Consider the following 15,562-nt stretch of genomic DNA (forward strand, 5'->3'; position numbering starts at 1 on the left):
TACAAGAGAGATGGTTGTCTCCCTTTCTAGCAGTAGTAACTTGAGGAAGGACACAATAATTTCACACATTACATAGTTAAATTGTTGAAAATCGCTCCCACAAGATGTAGTGATGCCTGCTACCTTGGATAGCTTTAAAAGAGGATTAGACCAATTAATGGGCGGGGTAAGGCAATGTTCCTCTTCCACAGTCTGAGGCAGTATGCCTTTGGATAGAGTTGCTGTGGATTACAGGTGAGGAAAGTTCTAGTGCTTTCAGGTCTGCTTGTGGGCTAAGAGGCACCTGCCCACCACGAGAGCAATGCTAGATTAGAAGGACCTTTGGCTTTTATCCACTTGGCTCTTAATTGAACATTATGGTTGCATCCTTGGAACTGCTTCTGAATAGTGCAGTCAGAACTGGAAATAGGGCAGGTTGTATCCAGCAAAGTTGTTCTATTAGCACAAGGAATTATGCCTCTCCAATGAGGCTTCCTTTCCCTGTGCACTCTCAAATCATCCTCTTAGGATATCTCTCCTCTCACTTGCAGGCCCTCCAAAATCTCCAGAGAAGATGTAGGGTTGAGCAGGATGAGAGAAAAGTCTCGTCGCACAAGGGGACATTAACACCTGTTACATTGGCTGCATCATCAATATTTTAGATTTGAAGTGAAAGCCAGACATTTTGGTACTAATTACAGATAAAGAACAGAGGTGCTAAAAATCTCTACATGTGTTGGAGAAATGAGAACCCCTTTGAGACATAATGTATCCTGAAGGGGAAAAAAAAAAAGAAATGTTAACCTGCTTTGAGGGCAGAAAGGCCAGTGCTTGTGACCGAAATAACTAACCACTATCTCTAATGCATATATACCATCCTTACTGCAGTATACAGTTTTTTTCTCTGTTCATCACAGCTTTTCTTGGGCTGGTTTGATAGATCTTTTGCTTGAATTTGGCTGTGGGTAAAACCTCAGTGCCTAGGACTTGCTGATCGCAAGGTCGGCGGTTCGAATCCCCGTGGCGGGGTGAGCTCCCGTCGTTCGGCCCCAGCTCCTGCCAACCTAGCAGTTCGAAAGTACCCCTAAGTACAAGTAGATAAATAGGGACCGCTTTATAGCAGGAAGGTAAACGGCGTTTCCGTGTGCGGTGCTGGTGCTGGCTCGCCAGATGCAGCTCCATCACGCTGGCCACGTGACCCGGAAGTGTCTTTGGACAGCGCCGGCTCCCGGCCTCTTGAGCGAGATGAGTGCGCAACCCTAGAGTCGGTCACGACTGGCCTTCAGGCAGGGGTACCTTTACCTTTATGCTAACGTTCTTCATAAATTCAAGCCCCTATTCTCATCCCCCTGCCTTTCTAACAGCGTCAGATTAGTATAAGGCTGCAATCAAATACTGTAGTGTAAATTGGGTTTAAAGTGTATTTTGCTTGGTGGAAGTTCATGGAAGGGAAATTTCCTGGTCCTTTCCCTACAGCCACTTGAGCCCCCCACCCCCAAATCTGGAAGATAAAACGATTTGTAGTGGGGCTGTTAGAAAAGGAGCCAGCATAGGAAACCTGCACAAACTTGTTTTCAGTTTTCCCTAGCCACATTCTGCAGATAGTCATAAAGAAATTCCTCACAAGTTGTTGTTTTTTTTTTGGGGGGGGGGCTGCAGATAGGACGAGGGAATGGAAAATTACTTTGTGGGCCAGTCCCTAAGTTGAGGACAGCCGACGTGCTGCCTTCCAAATGTTGGGCTACAATTTCCACCATTTTTTTACTACTATGATGCATGCGTTGCCCTGTACCCTTCAGAACATAACGAGTTTTCTTCATACATAAAGGGAAGGCCGCATGCTATTAGGCCTATGAGGCAGAAAGAAATGACAGTCGGTCAAAGGGAGAAGCAGGCGCTGCCGCACTTAACGAACCTCTGGCCGGCACTAAGGCAAAGCCATTGGGGCCACCCGCCCTCCCTGTGCTGCGCTGAAACCTCGATGGGGTGGACCGTACCACCTTAAACCTGCACGCGGGGTGGAGGGGAATCACATTATTTTGCAATGCTCTCCATGTGGAGAGTGTTCGGGAAGTCCCCTTAAAGAAGGAAATCAGAGTTGCTTGGATGTAGGTGAGGTGTACTCGGGTGTCTTTACTGCCGTTGACAGTAACAAAAACTACCAACCGTCCCCTCCCCTCCCCCCCTCTGCTGGCTGAAATGGATCGGCCCGTTCAACCGTTTTTCCCGCCGTGCGGATTCCTGGCTCTATGCGAGCCGAGGGGTGGGGGAATGAACCCGCGGAGGCTTCAAGGCCGCTTCTTCTGGCTTCAGGGTTGGGGAGACATTTGAACAAGCCTCCGGATGGAGGAGGTTTCGGCAGCCTCCACCTCCTTCTCGGCTCCCTCCTCTTCTTCGCCTTGCGCGGAGCGGCGGCCCCGTGGCCTGCTCGGGTCGGAGCAGGCGCCTGCGGGCCGCGGCGGCGACCCTCCGTCTTCCTCGGACGAGCAGCCCCTTCGCCCTGAGAGAGACGGAGGCTCCCGCAGCGGCTTCATGGCGCCCTTCCTCTCAAGGGGGCTGGAAGGTGGGAGAGGCAGTTTCTCTCCTCTGGATTAAAACAGACACACAGTCAGCTTGAGTTCTGAGGGTTCAAAGGCAAAATAACAACTGGTTGTGTTGATAAGCAACCTAAGGACGTGTTCAGCTATGCCTCTCCTTTCCCAAAACCACCTCAGTTGCAGCGCTTTAAATTGGTTAAGTGCTGCACAATTCCAGATTTCGTCAATCTTCTGGCTCTTCCATATTCTGGGTTTATTCTTCCACGTTTTAATTTTGTGCGTGTGCCTAATGAACGGTGGCACCGGGTCTTTATTCACATAGCTAGAAAAGGTGTTTTCCTTAGTAAAAAGAAAGAAAGTGTGTTTTGCTTTCCCTCTTCTTTCCCTAAGATGGGAATATAAGATTTTTGTACTGTATTTGCAACAAAGCACTTTCTCTGTTTTCTCCCTACTGCCTTTCATTAACAATGGTCGCACATGAATCCAGACAATTCAAAAGAAGCTGAAAGGCATGTGAAAACTTGCAAGTGAAAACTCCCCACATCTTTCAAAAATGTGTAAGATCAAACTGGGGTAGTAAATAATTATTTGAACATTTACAAATCCACTTCTCTGCACCTAAATACTCAATTCCGCTATGGCTGCAATTGTACGCACTAGGTTGCTTCCAATGTTCTATTCAGAGAAAACCCTTTGAAATTAATGAACATGACTTAACAGTAGGTAAGCACAACTTTTTTTTAATCTGGGCCAGACCTTAAGAATAAAAATTTGCTTGCACCACACTGAATTTTTTTTATTTTAAAGAAAAAATCTCAAAGCAGTTTGCAACACATTGAAACATTAAATAAAAGAATCCACAATAAAACAAATTCAAGCATCAAGGAATATATATTGGATCCTTCTCTAAGTGGCATTTTGCTTTCCTCATGTTTGTTTTCCTATTTAATTTATACAGCTGCTCCATAGCAGAAGTACTCTAGGAAACCAGTGTGGTATAGTGGTTAGAGTGTCGGACTAGGACCTGGGAGATAAGGGTTCAAAAATTCCACTGTCATGAATATACATGTATAGGATTGCATTGTAAATCATACTATTTACCCACTCAAGCCAATAAACCCCCCCCCCAATCCAAAATATATTCCCATCCAAAATGATTTATTAATTAAGCCCATTTAAATACAGTTCAAGATCCAGTATATGTAAACAGTATAAAAGTCCAGAAATGAACTAACTTAGGATTAGGTGATTAGAAAATGCGGTAGAGGGAAAGGTACAATTATATATAACAGATAGAGGGAGAAGCACAATTATATATAATAAATATATAACAGGTACTTTTTTTTTCTTTTGCTTGTGCAGAAAATGATTAATTTTTGTTAAAATGGGAACTGTTTATCTTGATTTTCCAAATATGTTTAGAACATCCTAAAATTATTTGTTAGGGTGATCATTTCTGTTACAGGTCTCAGAGTAATTTTACATTGAATTTAACAGGATCAAGATTGTTCTTACAAGGTACTGTTGCAACTATCTCTGTGGGAAGCAAACATTGCAATCACTAATTCTAAATTTCTCTTTAAGAGCAATTCTTTTTTTTATTATTAGAGTCATACTTTGGAGACAAGAGTTCCTATGCAGAAAACATTAGCACAGTGAATTTGACAAGCTCTTCTTCAACCCGAGCTCTACATATTTCTCGAGTACGAAAAACACCTCTCTCATCTAGTAGAACAGGGTGCAGAAACGGGACACCTTTTATGGGATATTCAGGTGAAGTTTACCTACTGTAATTTGTACATCTTAATATTTACACAGATGGGTTGTAAATACGGAAAAAATAGTTGGGGCAACACTACATGAATGGACTTCTTCTCTGTCCCCCACAGCCTCCCCAAATTCACTTTGAAGATGGTCCCCAGCCCCAGGATAAAATTTTGGGGCTGCAGGGGGCAAGAGAAGAAGGGAAAGTCCCATTGCCTCAGTGGACTTTCCAATATTGAGCCACTGGGCTCAATATTTGGTTTGATCATTTGTTACCCTAACACTCATGGTTGTGCAAAAGAGATTTTCTTGAAGAATTTTCACAAATTCCGCTGTAAAGCATCAAAATGTAACTGTATCTTCAAGATGAGGTTAGGTTAGAAGATGTCTTGTGTGTTTCCATGATCAATATATCACAAAATAAATTGTCACATTTCTATGTAACAAAAAGTCAATGTTGTGCACTGGATAGAATGTTGAGGCAGCAGCACTTGCAGGGTCTTCTGCCAAATGGCTCAAGGCTTCTGTTGTTACCTCCAGGGGTAACAGCTCCCACAATGAGAAGTTAACTTTAGAAAAAAACCCGAGAGATCAAGATCAACTATCAGTTTCATGGTTTTCCTTCTTTATACCTGTAGCTCATGAATTTAGAAAATGCAAATGTCAGACTTGTAGAAGAACATAAGAATTGCATTGATGGATCAGATTAAGATCTATTTAGTCCAGATACCGTAAATTGTGATCAGACCCAAAACCTTTGAGAAGCTCACAGGCAAGGCGTAATGGTGATGACCTCCCCCTGCTTTATGTCTCCAGCATCCAATACTCAAATTTTACTGCCTCAGAACATGGTGCTTCCATTTAACTTTCATTACCTCTCTTTCTGAAGTTGAGAGGTGTCAGTCTTTATGTAACAAAAACAGCGCCTTCCACATACCAGAAGGAGGTATCGCCAAGCTTATGAGAAGTGCTAAATACAAAGCACTTTTAATTGTTGCAGGTTCTACTTCTCTTAAATAATATCTGTTGAGAAACTCTTCCTCCACTGATTTCTCCAAGCCTTTTCAAAGCCATATAGTGGAGGGCCATCACCACATACCATGTTAGGCAATTCTGCAAATTTCTTACTTATTGTTGTGTAATGTATCTTGTGAACCTATTGCCAGTCTATTTCACCTAACATCTCCAAATTCTATTTTTATGAAAGTGAAAAATAAGGTGGCCAAGTTTGCTGATAACACCAAATCATTACGGGTAGTAAAAACAAAAAGGGGTTGTGAGGAGCTCCAAAAGGATCTCTCTAAATTGGGTGACTGGGCATTAAAATAGGAAATACAGTTCAATGTAAACAAGTGTAAAGTGATGCATATTCAGACAAAAATAATCTAATTTTGCATATTCAGTACCAGTGCACACTTGAAATACTTCATACAGTTCTGGTTGCCACATCTCAAAAGAATATTGTAGAGAAGAAAAAGATACACAAGACAGCCATAATGATCAGGAATCTATATCCACACACACACACACACACACCCATGAAAAAAATATTACTTCTTTCAGGCTTCTTAATTTTTTTTTTAAAGCGGGTAAGGGGAGTCATAGTGTGGAGACAGTGGACAGAGTGCAGTGTTTCTCTCATGATAACAGAACTAGGGGTCATTGAGTAAAGCTGAACGGCTGGAGATTCGAGACACACAGAAACAAGTATTTCTTCATATATTACATTATTTAATTCACTAATACAAAATGTAGTGATGACCACCAACTTGGAAAGCTTTCAGAGATGGTTAGACAATTTCATGGAGGTTAAGTCTATGCTCTAACTCCACTATAAGAGGCAGTATGCGTGTGAATACCAGTTGCTAGGAATCAAAAGCGGGGCTAACATGGTTGCACTCAGGTCCTGTTGGTGGGTTTTTCATAGTTACTGTCAGAGTTATCTGAATACCTGTAGCTAGAGATCATATGCGGGAGGTAGCTATTCTGCTCATGACCTGTTTGTGGGCTTCTCTAGACATCTGTGAGAAGAGAATGCTATACTAGATAGACATTTGATCTGATCCAGTAGAGCTCTTCTTATGTTCAAATTTCTCTTTATGCAGTCTTTTCATCCACCCAGATCATCAATCAAGTAAACACCTGCTCAGCTTCAGCAAAGCCACAGCACCTGTATTCCTACCCTTTTCACCTTGGATCCCTTTCTACCCTTTCCCCAATTTTGTAGACCACTGTCATATCCTCTCATAATTATTTTTTCTGGACTAAATTAAAGTCTCAAACTCTAAAAAAAAATTCCCACAGGAAAGGTCATTTTGGCCTTTATCGTTTCATTTGACATTTTCTGTGTCTTTTCAGCTCCATGATAAGATTTTTTAGATGGCCCCACCAGCACAGTCTACAGTATTCTAGATGTTGCCCTGTGCAAAAATAGATACTATTAAATAGTTTACTGGTGCTATGAAGACTTTACAGATTTCTGTTAAAAAGTCATTTCCCCCCAAAGTGATATTCCTGCATGTTCTGGTTTCTTAAGTTATAATCAAACAGTTTTGAGGCAGATATTTAGCATCTCAGGGAAATCTTACAAGTATTAAGACCAAAATTGTTGAAAAATTATGTGGCATTTCATTCTGTTATATTCTTGCATCCACCATTGGCAAAAAATTAAGTGGACAGTAGAGGGCAGTGTAAAATTATATTAGAATGTTTTTGGAAAGTTACAGCTAGCAAACCTGACTATGGTTATAGTAGTTAACAACCACAAAGAAGAATTACTATTTAACATTATATATTTTGTTAGGCTAAGCTATTCTAATGAAATATAATTATTCAATTATTGGGAGTGGGAAAGCAAGCAGTTTTGAATGCCTTCTCCATTGTATAGTATGCAAAAAGATAAATAAGAGGAGAGTTGACATTGATGAAGATGTTGACTGCCAGTATAGTGAGCATGATTCTGAAATGGAAAAAAAGATTGATGATGATATTACTTTCCATATTAACATTTGATTAAAAAGACTGATGAGTTCTCTAGTGTTGTAATCACCAACAGAACGTGTTTTTAAACAAAAGAAGCAAACATATACTGATGCTTTGACTGGTGATTTACCATTAACATACTTGTAGTTTGTGCTGTTGTAAGCATTATCTGCTGTATGACTGAACATGATGTGACAACTATCATTTAGGACATGTGAACCACATTGCATATAATTTCTTAATGTCAATTTCTGGCCCTTAAGGTATTTTGTAATAAAAATAATTACCTAGACAATTCTTGGGATATTTTTGAAAATATAATTACATTAGAAACAACGTCATTTTATTCATCAGCTAAATGTTTTGTTAACTGATAGTTCCATTTTTCTTACTGTCACACTAGCATTTAAATGCCATTTTGTATTGGAGAATAGCATTAGAGGATTGCTTGAAATGCCACTTAATGGTCTGTCACTGATATGCAGTACCTTGTTTTTGCCTTTGCTTAGCAAAACTATGCCAGGAAGGGAGGAATGTTCACTTATTACAAATAAAAACTGCTCTTGGATTGCAGCTTGGTGTGTGACTGGGCCTCTGGTATTGCATTTGACATCTACAAATCTTAGTGTAGTGGCTCATACCATTCACCTGTTAGTAAAATTAGTTAGTATAGCACTTTGACAATAAGGTCACAAAAAGTATTAAGTTATTCCGATTTCCCTCAACGCCATTCACAAATACTGTAGTGGAAATTGTTTTGAGAAACAGCATGAGAACAATATAAAAAATTAGTGATTTTTTTGTAAATAAATGGTCAGCTGTTTCATCTCACAAACAGCATTCTGCTAAACATGGGTCCAATTAAAGGGAGAAGCTGTGCAAACATACCTCTTCATGCATGTGGGAATGATTGGATCCTGTCCATTGTAGTGGACAGGATGCAACAGCCCTCATATTTCAAAACTCCACATTCGCACTGACCTGTCTTCGGGCTTCTGTTTTCTCTTTTAAAACACACATAAACAGTTCTTACTATAAAATAAACCAGAAAATGTTGGCATTATTTAATAGGCACTGGGGTCTAATAGAAAGGTTGGCATTGGTTTATGTAAGTAATTTAGCCCAACTCCTGTATGGCTCTCAAATTAGCCTTTCTGCCAACCTTAAGACTCTTGAAACAGTACAATCAAAATTCTTAAGATCATTATTTGCTACCCCAAAGTGTACACCTAATGCAGTCTTAAGGCAAGAGGCAGGACTGCCCAGAGTGGAATTAAAAGTCTGGGAGCAAGCAATATCCCTCTGGCTGAAAATCCATTACAATCCTAAGGGACTGTTACCTTACCTCCTGGCCGCAGTTCCCTATCCTCCCTGGCTTATGCAAATAACTAACAAGATCAAACAAATTGGCCTAAACCCTGAAAATCTTTTTAATGGAACTCTGAACAAGGCAAAAGTAATTATCACTCAGAGACTTTACGATGTCGAATTACAACAAGAAGACGCCCTACTCCCGGAGACGTATAGATGTTTAAAAGCTTGGCCTAATTTTGCAGCTGCCCCTTACTTAACTAACATCACTAACGAAGCTTATAGATGGGCTTTCTCCAGAGCCCGCTTTGAGACAATGCCCTCAGCAGTGCTGTATGGCAAATTTACGCGGGCACCAATGCATGTGCGTCTCTGCCCCTGTATGTCTAATAAGGTAGAATCTGTCACTCATATCCTTCTATTTTCCGAATTTTATAGTGAAGAACGAGTTCAACTTATTTTGCCGCTTTTATCAAAATTTATACCCCTACAACATTATTTGGAATCCTCCCCCGAAATTCTATGAAAATACCTTCTGGAAGATTCCTCAAGCTCAATATCATATGAGGTGGCCAAATTTTGCACTCTAGCAATCAGGAAGCGTAAATCTCTTTTGCTGAATGGCACACTGCGAAGTTCCCTTGTGTAATTTTTTTTTTATGTTGTTGATGATTTCCTTTTGTTTGACCTTGTGGTGTTCTGTGTTGCTGGCTTTTGCTGCAATAAAACTAACTAACTAACTAACTAAGTAATGCAGAAACTTTATGAGTAATTTTCTTCAGACTTAAAAATTATGGAGCACAGTTCAGCCATATTGCGTAATATTCCACTTGTGCAATAGATTGCATCTTGTGCAAATGGGAGTTCCCTTCCTTTATCCCTCCTTACATCCACTATGAACTCCCAAACTACTCTGGAGGATTGGGGACTCACTGGAGCAGTTTGGCGGGGACTGCCGCAGGAAGGAAGGAAGGGAAAATCCATTGGTACAATGTTGGATTCTGATCAGTGACCGAAATCAGTCAATTCATTCATTCAATGTTGGATTTTGCCCTCTGTTTTTAATGAGCAAGAAAAGCACATGCAGTTCTTAAATCAGTGGGACTACAAAATGCTTAATGTTAAAAACAGTTGTTTATAAAGTATATATGCCTAGTAAAGTACTGCTTATGTTTGTCTTTATACACATTATTGTTTTACATAGATATGATATACTCAGTGGCGTAGCGTGGGTTGTCAGCACCCGGGGCAAGGCAAGTAATTTGCGCCCCCTAACCCGTGGATTTGCGCCCCCTAACCCGTGGATTTGCCCTAACCCCAGATGTTGCGCCCGGTGCGGCTGGCCCCCCCTGCACCCCCCACGCTACGCCACTGGATATACTGCACACTTATCTGTAAATGTTGCACCATGTGTGATTTTTCTCAAGATAAATTATTTTGGGCTTTTCAAAGTTTTGATATACCTGAGAGAAGCACATGCTTTAAACAGCAATATGAACAATCAAGTGTTGCTTGTAACAAACTCCATTAATTTTTGTAGAGCTGGAGCAGAGTTTAGATTAGGTCAGGTTGCCTAATGTATCTCACTGTTTTTACAGTTACATCGTCTTCAGTCTCTGTTCACAATGCTGCATCTGTTATTGTGGCTGTAATAGAAGGGAGAGGTCTTGCCAGAGGTGAAGTGGGGATGGCAAGTATTGACTTAAAAAATCCAGAAGTTGTGCTATCTCAGTTTGCAGACAATACAACATATGCCAAGGTAAATCTGGATATATATTTGTATATAAACTGCTTAAGTCCCCCTTGCATTGAAGTCAATAGGTATTGCATGTACTTGGCATAGAATTACAGTCATTGACTCACTGGACAGGATTACCTAAATTGTTGCGTGTGCATAATGAGGCCCAATCACACAATGGAACTTCCCCCTTCTCCCTGTGTGCCCCTGCTCTGCACTTGTTGCTTTCTCATCCTAGGTCTCAGCTTTGTCTGCCTTGACAGACCAAACAGAGATTTTGGAATAAAGGAGCTAGGAAGCTACTCAAAATGACAGCAAGTCTATGATTCTTGATAACAACATGTTACTGAATTGCTACCATTCTCTTGCTCAGTCCCCCCTTTTCTTTTTCTTTCCCTCTGTTGACTCCCTCTGTCATGTTTGAGATTGCAGTTTAAAGGTGCAAATACTTTTCCTGTAGTTACACACTGTTGTGCACACTGATTATGTCTCTCTCTCTCTCTCTCTCTCTCTCTCTCTCACACACACACACACACATTTAATAATAAACAAATAAATAAATAACATGTGCTATAAAAGCTGTTCATGTAAATATTTTTATCACATCATGTTACTTTTTTTTTTAGGTTATCACTAAACTCAGAATTTTAGCACCTTTGGAAATCATCATGTCAAATACTGCATGTGATACAGGAAATGCAACAAAATTGTTCAGCTTGATAACAGAAAATTTCAAGGTACATTCAAGGAACACTTATTTAACATATTATTTGACAAGTATTTGTGTAGTAGTTGTAGCCCAATTTCTTAAAGAAGAACCATTTACCTTCTCTGAATAAAAATAAAATTAAACCCTTCTTGGGGGGAAAATTGCATGTTGTTGTCACTTGCATAATAGAAAGAAAAATTATACAGTGGTACCTTGGGTTACATACGCTTCAGGTTACATACGCTTCAGGTTACATATGCTTCAGGTTACAGACTCTGCTAACCCATAAATAGTGCTTCAGGTTAAGAACTTTGCTTCAGGATGAGAACAGAAATCGTGCTCTGGCAGCACGGGAGCAGCAAGAGGCCCCATTAGCTAAAGTGGTGCTTCAGGTTAAGAACAGTTTCAGGTTAAGAACGGACCTCCGGAACGAATTAAGTACTTAACCCGAGGTACCACTGTAATGTATTGGTAAACCTATGGTAGGTTAGAGGATCTTCCATAATAATGAGTGCATGTTTCTACCCTCAAAGGCATTTGTTAGTATTAGGACTTTTGGGTAAGTAAATTTGGAATGACATTTGGAACCATTGCCACAAAGCCAAGCCGCTGCTTGAACTATTTCCTTTATCTGAAATACACATAATAGAATAAATTTTCTGAATAGACCATTAATTACCACCCAATACCATGGACGCTACCCAAAAGTGCATTCTGTCACAAAGTAGTGTTATTTTTGAGCAGAAGGTAGACTGGACCATTAGGCAAATTCTAGTGGAACACAAAACTCGTATTTGTAGTTGGGATTCTTGCAAACAATGTTGGATTAGGTGGACTGTGGCTCATTCTTGTAAGGCATTTCATCTGTTATGTAAGAATACATACTCAGGATTGTTCAGCTTTGGGCTCATCTGCACGACCCCAAACTCACTTCAAACCTTGCTTGTCTTTGCACTTTGGGACAAGTGATCACATGATGTTTCCTCTGTCCTGCTGATATTTCACATGTTCTAGAGCAGAAACCCACTTTCCTCCTAACCGCAAGTAGCGTGGAAAGGATTTTGAGTGCGCTAACATAACAGTTTCCCTTTAACATACAGTGGTACCTCAGGTTAAGAACTTAATTCGTTCTGGAGATCCATTCTTAACTTGAGGTACCACTTTAGCTAATGGGGCCTCCTGCTGCCATCGCACCACCGGAGCACGATTTCTGTTCTCATCCTGAAGCAAAGTTCTTAACATGATGTACTATTTCTGGCTTAGTGGAGTTTGTAACCTGAAGTGTCTGTAACCCGAGGTACCACTGTATGTTAAACGAGCCAGTCCAGCCTGGCACAGCTAGCTGAATGTGGATCATTGGCAGAACAAAGCTGATGATGGCCAAGTCATTAGCCTAACAAAAGATGGGTCATCAGGAATTTCAGTGTCAGACAGCAAGGAAAGTGGAGCCCCTCCTCCAGCTGTGTGTTAGCGTGCAGAGACAATTTGGAAAAGGTTTAGGATTTCATTTTGGCCTGATGCAAGGGAGCAGGAAAATCAGTTTGGAGTTTGCAAGCTGCTGAGAAAGTGGGCCACCATGGGACAGAAAGCATGGCTTTTTGCTGTTTTGGATACAAGACTGCTGCACCTATGCAAGAAGCCAGAGACCCTACTGGAATGTGAATGCTCTGAACTCCCTCCATCTAGACTCTGGTTGTATACACGTGTAAATAAACCATATATTGTAAAGATACTACAGTCTCTGCCGTGCCTCATTTCCAAAGGACACACAGACCCTACGTAAGTTCTTGGACCTCTGAAATCTTGCACCATTCAGGATATTGGGGTGACATATAACACTAGCAACCATGTTTAGTCAGAGTGCAGTATCTGGAGCTGAAAAATACTCAGGACAAACAATGTGCATGGCAGAGAAAGATGAAACCAGGGTCAGATAGTAATGTACCGTACATTGCTGAAACAATAATATTTAATCAGAACACAGCAATAATCAAACAATGTGATGGAAATACTGAAAAAGAAGCAGAGAGCACATCCCCCCTATATCTTCAGAAAACACTGACAAAGAAGCGTTAACTAGTTTATGGTTTGGTGATGAGAGGTACATGAGAAACACAACAGTAGAGCCGAGGGGGAAAATGAGCAGGAAATGTGAACCTTTTTACCATGGAATGTGAGATCACTTGTGGTATAGAACCACAAAAGACAATAGTGCAAAACAGTGCACAAAACAGATATGGAAAATGGTGTATTTTCAAAAGATGTGCAGAAGAGCCCATAAATTAGCACTGCTTTATTATTAAGGGAGCCAGTTGCTTTGTAGATTTAAAGCAAATTGTTGAAGTAGTTTTAAAATAATAATTAAACAACAAAGTCTGCAGTCAGCCTATTTGTGTTCTTAAAAAAATTTCCTACCGACAACTTCTTCACTGATGACTCAGACTAATGCTTAAACTCCTTTGAAGCTAGCAATGTATTACTACTAATTTCTCAGTTCAAACAATTGCAAAACATTTTGTAGTAACCATAGTTTAGAAACTATATTATGAAGGTGTGCAGGATTCACCTTGTGTTTCCAACATCTGGAAGTAGGCCAATCTGTGTTATTCTGATTCAGCATGTTATTTAGATTCAAATCTGATTTCTTAAATCTGATGCTCTGCTATGCCTCCAATAACTCTAAAGGGGAATCTACAAACACTTATATCTTGGGGGGGGGGCAAGATTGCAGAAAAAGGAGCCCCTCGAGAGTAGATTAAGCCTGCCAAATCTCAAACATTCATCCAGGGATTTTCATGTAGGAAACCATTGGGGTGGTATCCAATCAAGTGCATCTGCTAGCACAAGGACTGTTGGCTGTGCAATGGAACTTGCCCTCCTCCTTCCTGGGGGTTCAAACTATGAGGGAGGTGCCCCAGGGTAAGAAACCTGCCAAAGTTTACACAGGAACGTCCAGAGGCTATTTGAAGGAAAAAGAGTGGTGGAAGGGGGAAAGAGCCATGATTTTTAATTACTGCATTGGAAAAATGAACAATTGGGAAAGAAGCAGGATACCTGATTAATTAATTTGTATTGACATTTGGAAGCTGTGGGAAAGTGTTTTATTTTGATTAGTTACTATTAGTTGTGCTATAATATGTTGATGTATGCAAACCATCTCAGGATATTGTTTGTTGAAGGGGCACTTAAAAATTGAATAAAATAAAAACATAATCAAAGGCTTAAAAAAATGATCCATTCAGTGCACATGTGTGTTTCTGAATCTCACCCACAGCAAAATGCAAATATTGAGACTTGGGACTTTACAAGTAAATAATTCGCTTTGCTGCTTGAAATTATTAATTTCTTTAGAACATTGGAATGAAAGGTTCTACATATTGGAGCAACGTTCTGTAATCCTGCCTTTGCTTGTTTTCCAGAATGTGACTTTCACTACAGTCCAAAGAAAATACTTCCATGAAACGAAAGGCTTGGAATATATTGCGCAATTATGTATACCTGAGTTCAGCACTGTTCTGATGGAAGTTCAGTCCAAGTATGTATGTAAATAGAAATTACGAGTTTATCTTTGGATGTGCCACATTTTTAGTAATTTCGCAGTTCATAGGCTGGTCATCTACCTACAATGTTTTTAGTCTACTGCTTTCAGACAGTGATCTAAATATTTTAAAATACTTATATATGTTAATATAAATATCTCATAAAACTTTATATATATATATATATATATATATATATATATATATATATATATATATCTTTTTGATAATAATGATTGATTTTGGCCCAATATGTTGGGTTAATTATTATTGTACGTTGGGTTGAAACCAAAGATACATGAGCAGAATTCTAGGGTTTTTCCACACACACCTCTCACCACAATCCCCTGGTACATCCTGAAAAGCAACTCCTGAAGGCAAGGAAGTGTTTGGAAGCATATAGAATATAGCACAGAGGATTGCAGTGGGAGGGTGAATCAGCAGGAACTGAGCTGCCTTGCATCAATGAAATCCCATTGTACTTGCCGAAAAGCAGGTTTGGATCCAAGCCATTGTTTGCTTTCAACATTTCTGTAATCATTATCCCCGTTGAAATTTCATTTACCAACCAATTATAATTTGATGTTGTTGACTCTTACACCAACTAGATAAAATAATGAGAGAGTGCGCTAAGGTTTTCTCCAAGCCTCTGCAATAGATTGGGGGCGGAAGGGGTTTTGGAGGCCGGGGGAAGAGAAAGAAGGGAATTTCTGTTGAGTTCTTGGTTCTTGTTTCACATGTGCAATGGTTTAGTTGGCTATAACCTTAACTCTGCATAAAGCAGCTGGGAGTATGTTCTGTTGGCTCAGTATAACCTTCTCCTTAATAATTGTGGGTTGGATTTATAGAAAGATGTGATATCAAAAAACGTTACATGAAAATAAGGTTTATATAGAAATACTTCCAGGTAAATGTGTTTAGGATTAGAGTGTTAAACTGCTGTGAAGCTGCTGTTTTCCTTAATGGAATGTCTTAAGAAAGACTCTCTGTCAGTTATCTTTCA

The 15,562-nt window shown here is 40.0% G+C and overlaps 1 protein-coding gene across 4 annotated transcripts in view; it reads left to right on the forward strand.

Moving 5' to 3' along the window:
* The first annotated feature begins 2,225 nt into the window (after nucleotides 1-2,225).
* MSH4 (mutS homolog 4) overlaps nucleotides 2,226-15,562 on the forward strand; it is a 33,342-nt gene continuing 20,005 nt past the window's right edge. For 2 of the 4 annotated variants that reach the window (XM_079982308.1, XM_079982310.1), the window contains exons 1-5: nucleotides 2,227-2,542; nucleotides 4,125-4,289; nucleotides 10,172-10,332; nucleotides 10,938-11,048; nucleotides 14,440-14,555. In XM_079982308.1, coding sequence (XP_079838434.1) covers nucleotides 2,323-2,542; nucleotides 4,125-4,289; nucleotides 10,172-10,332; nucleotides 10,938-11,048; nucleotides 14,440-14,555 — 773 coding nt within the window. In that variant the 5' untranslated portion in view covers nucleotides 2,227-2,322. Of the gene's footprint in view, nucleotides 2,543-4,124; nucleotides 4,290-10,171; nucleotides 10,333-10,937; nucleotides 11,049-14,439; nucleotides 14,556-15,562 lie in introns of all 4 variants that reach the window. The other 2 variants (XM_079982311.1, XM_079982309.1) reach the window with 2 other exon arrangements.

The sequence above is a fragment of the Podarcis cretensis genome, assembly GCF_951804945.1.
Source record: "Podarcis cretensis genome assembly, chromosome: 6".
NCBI classification, from domain to species: Eukaryota; Metazoa; Chordata; class Lepidosauria; order Squamata; family Lacertidae; genus Podarcis; species Podarcis cretensis.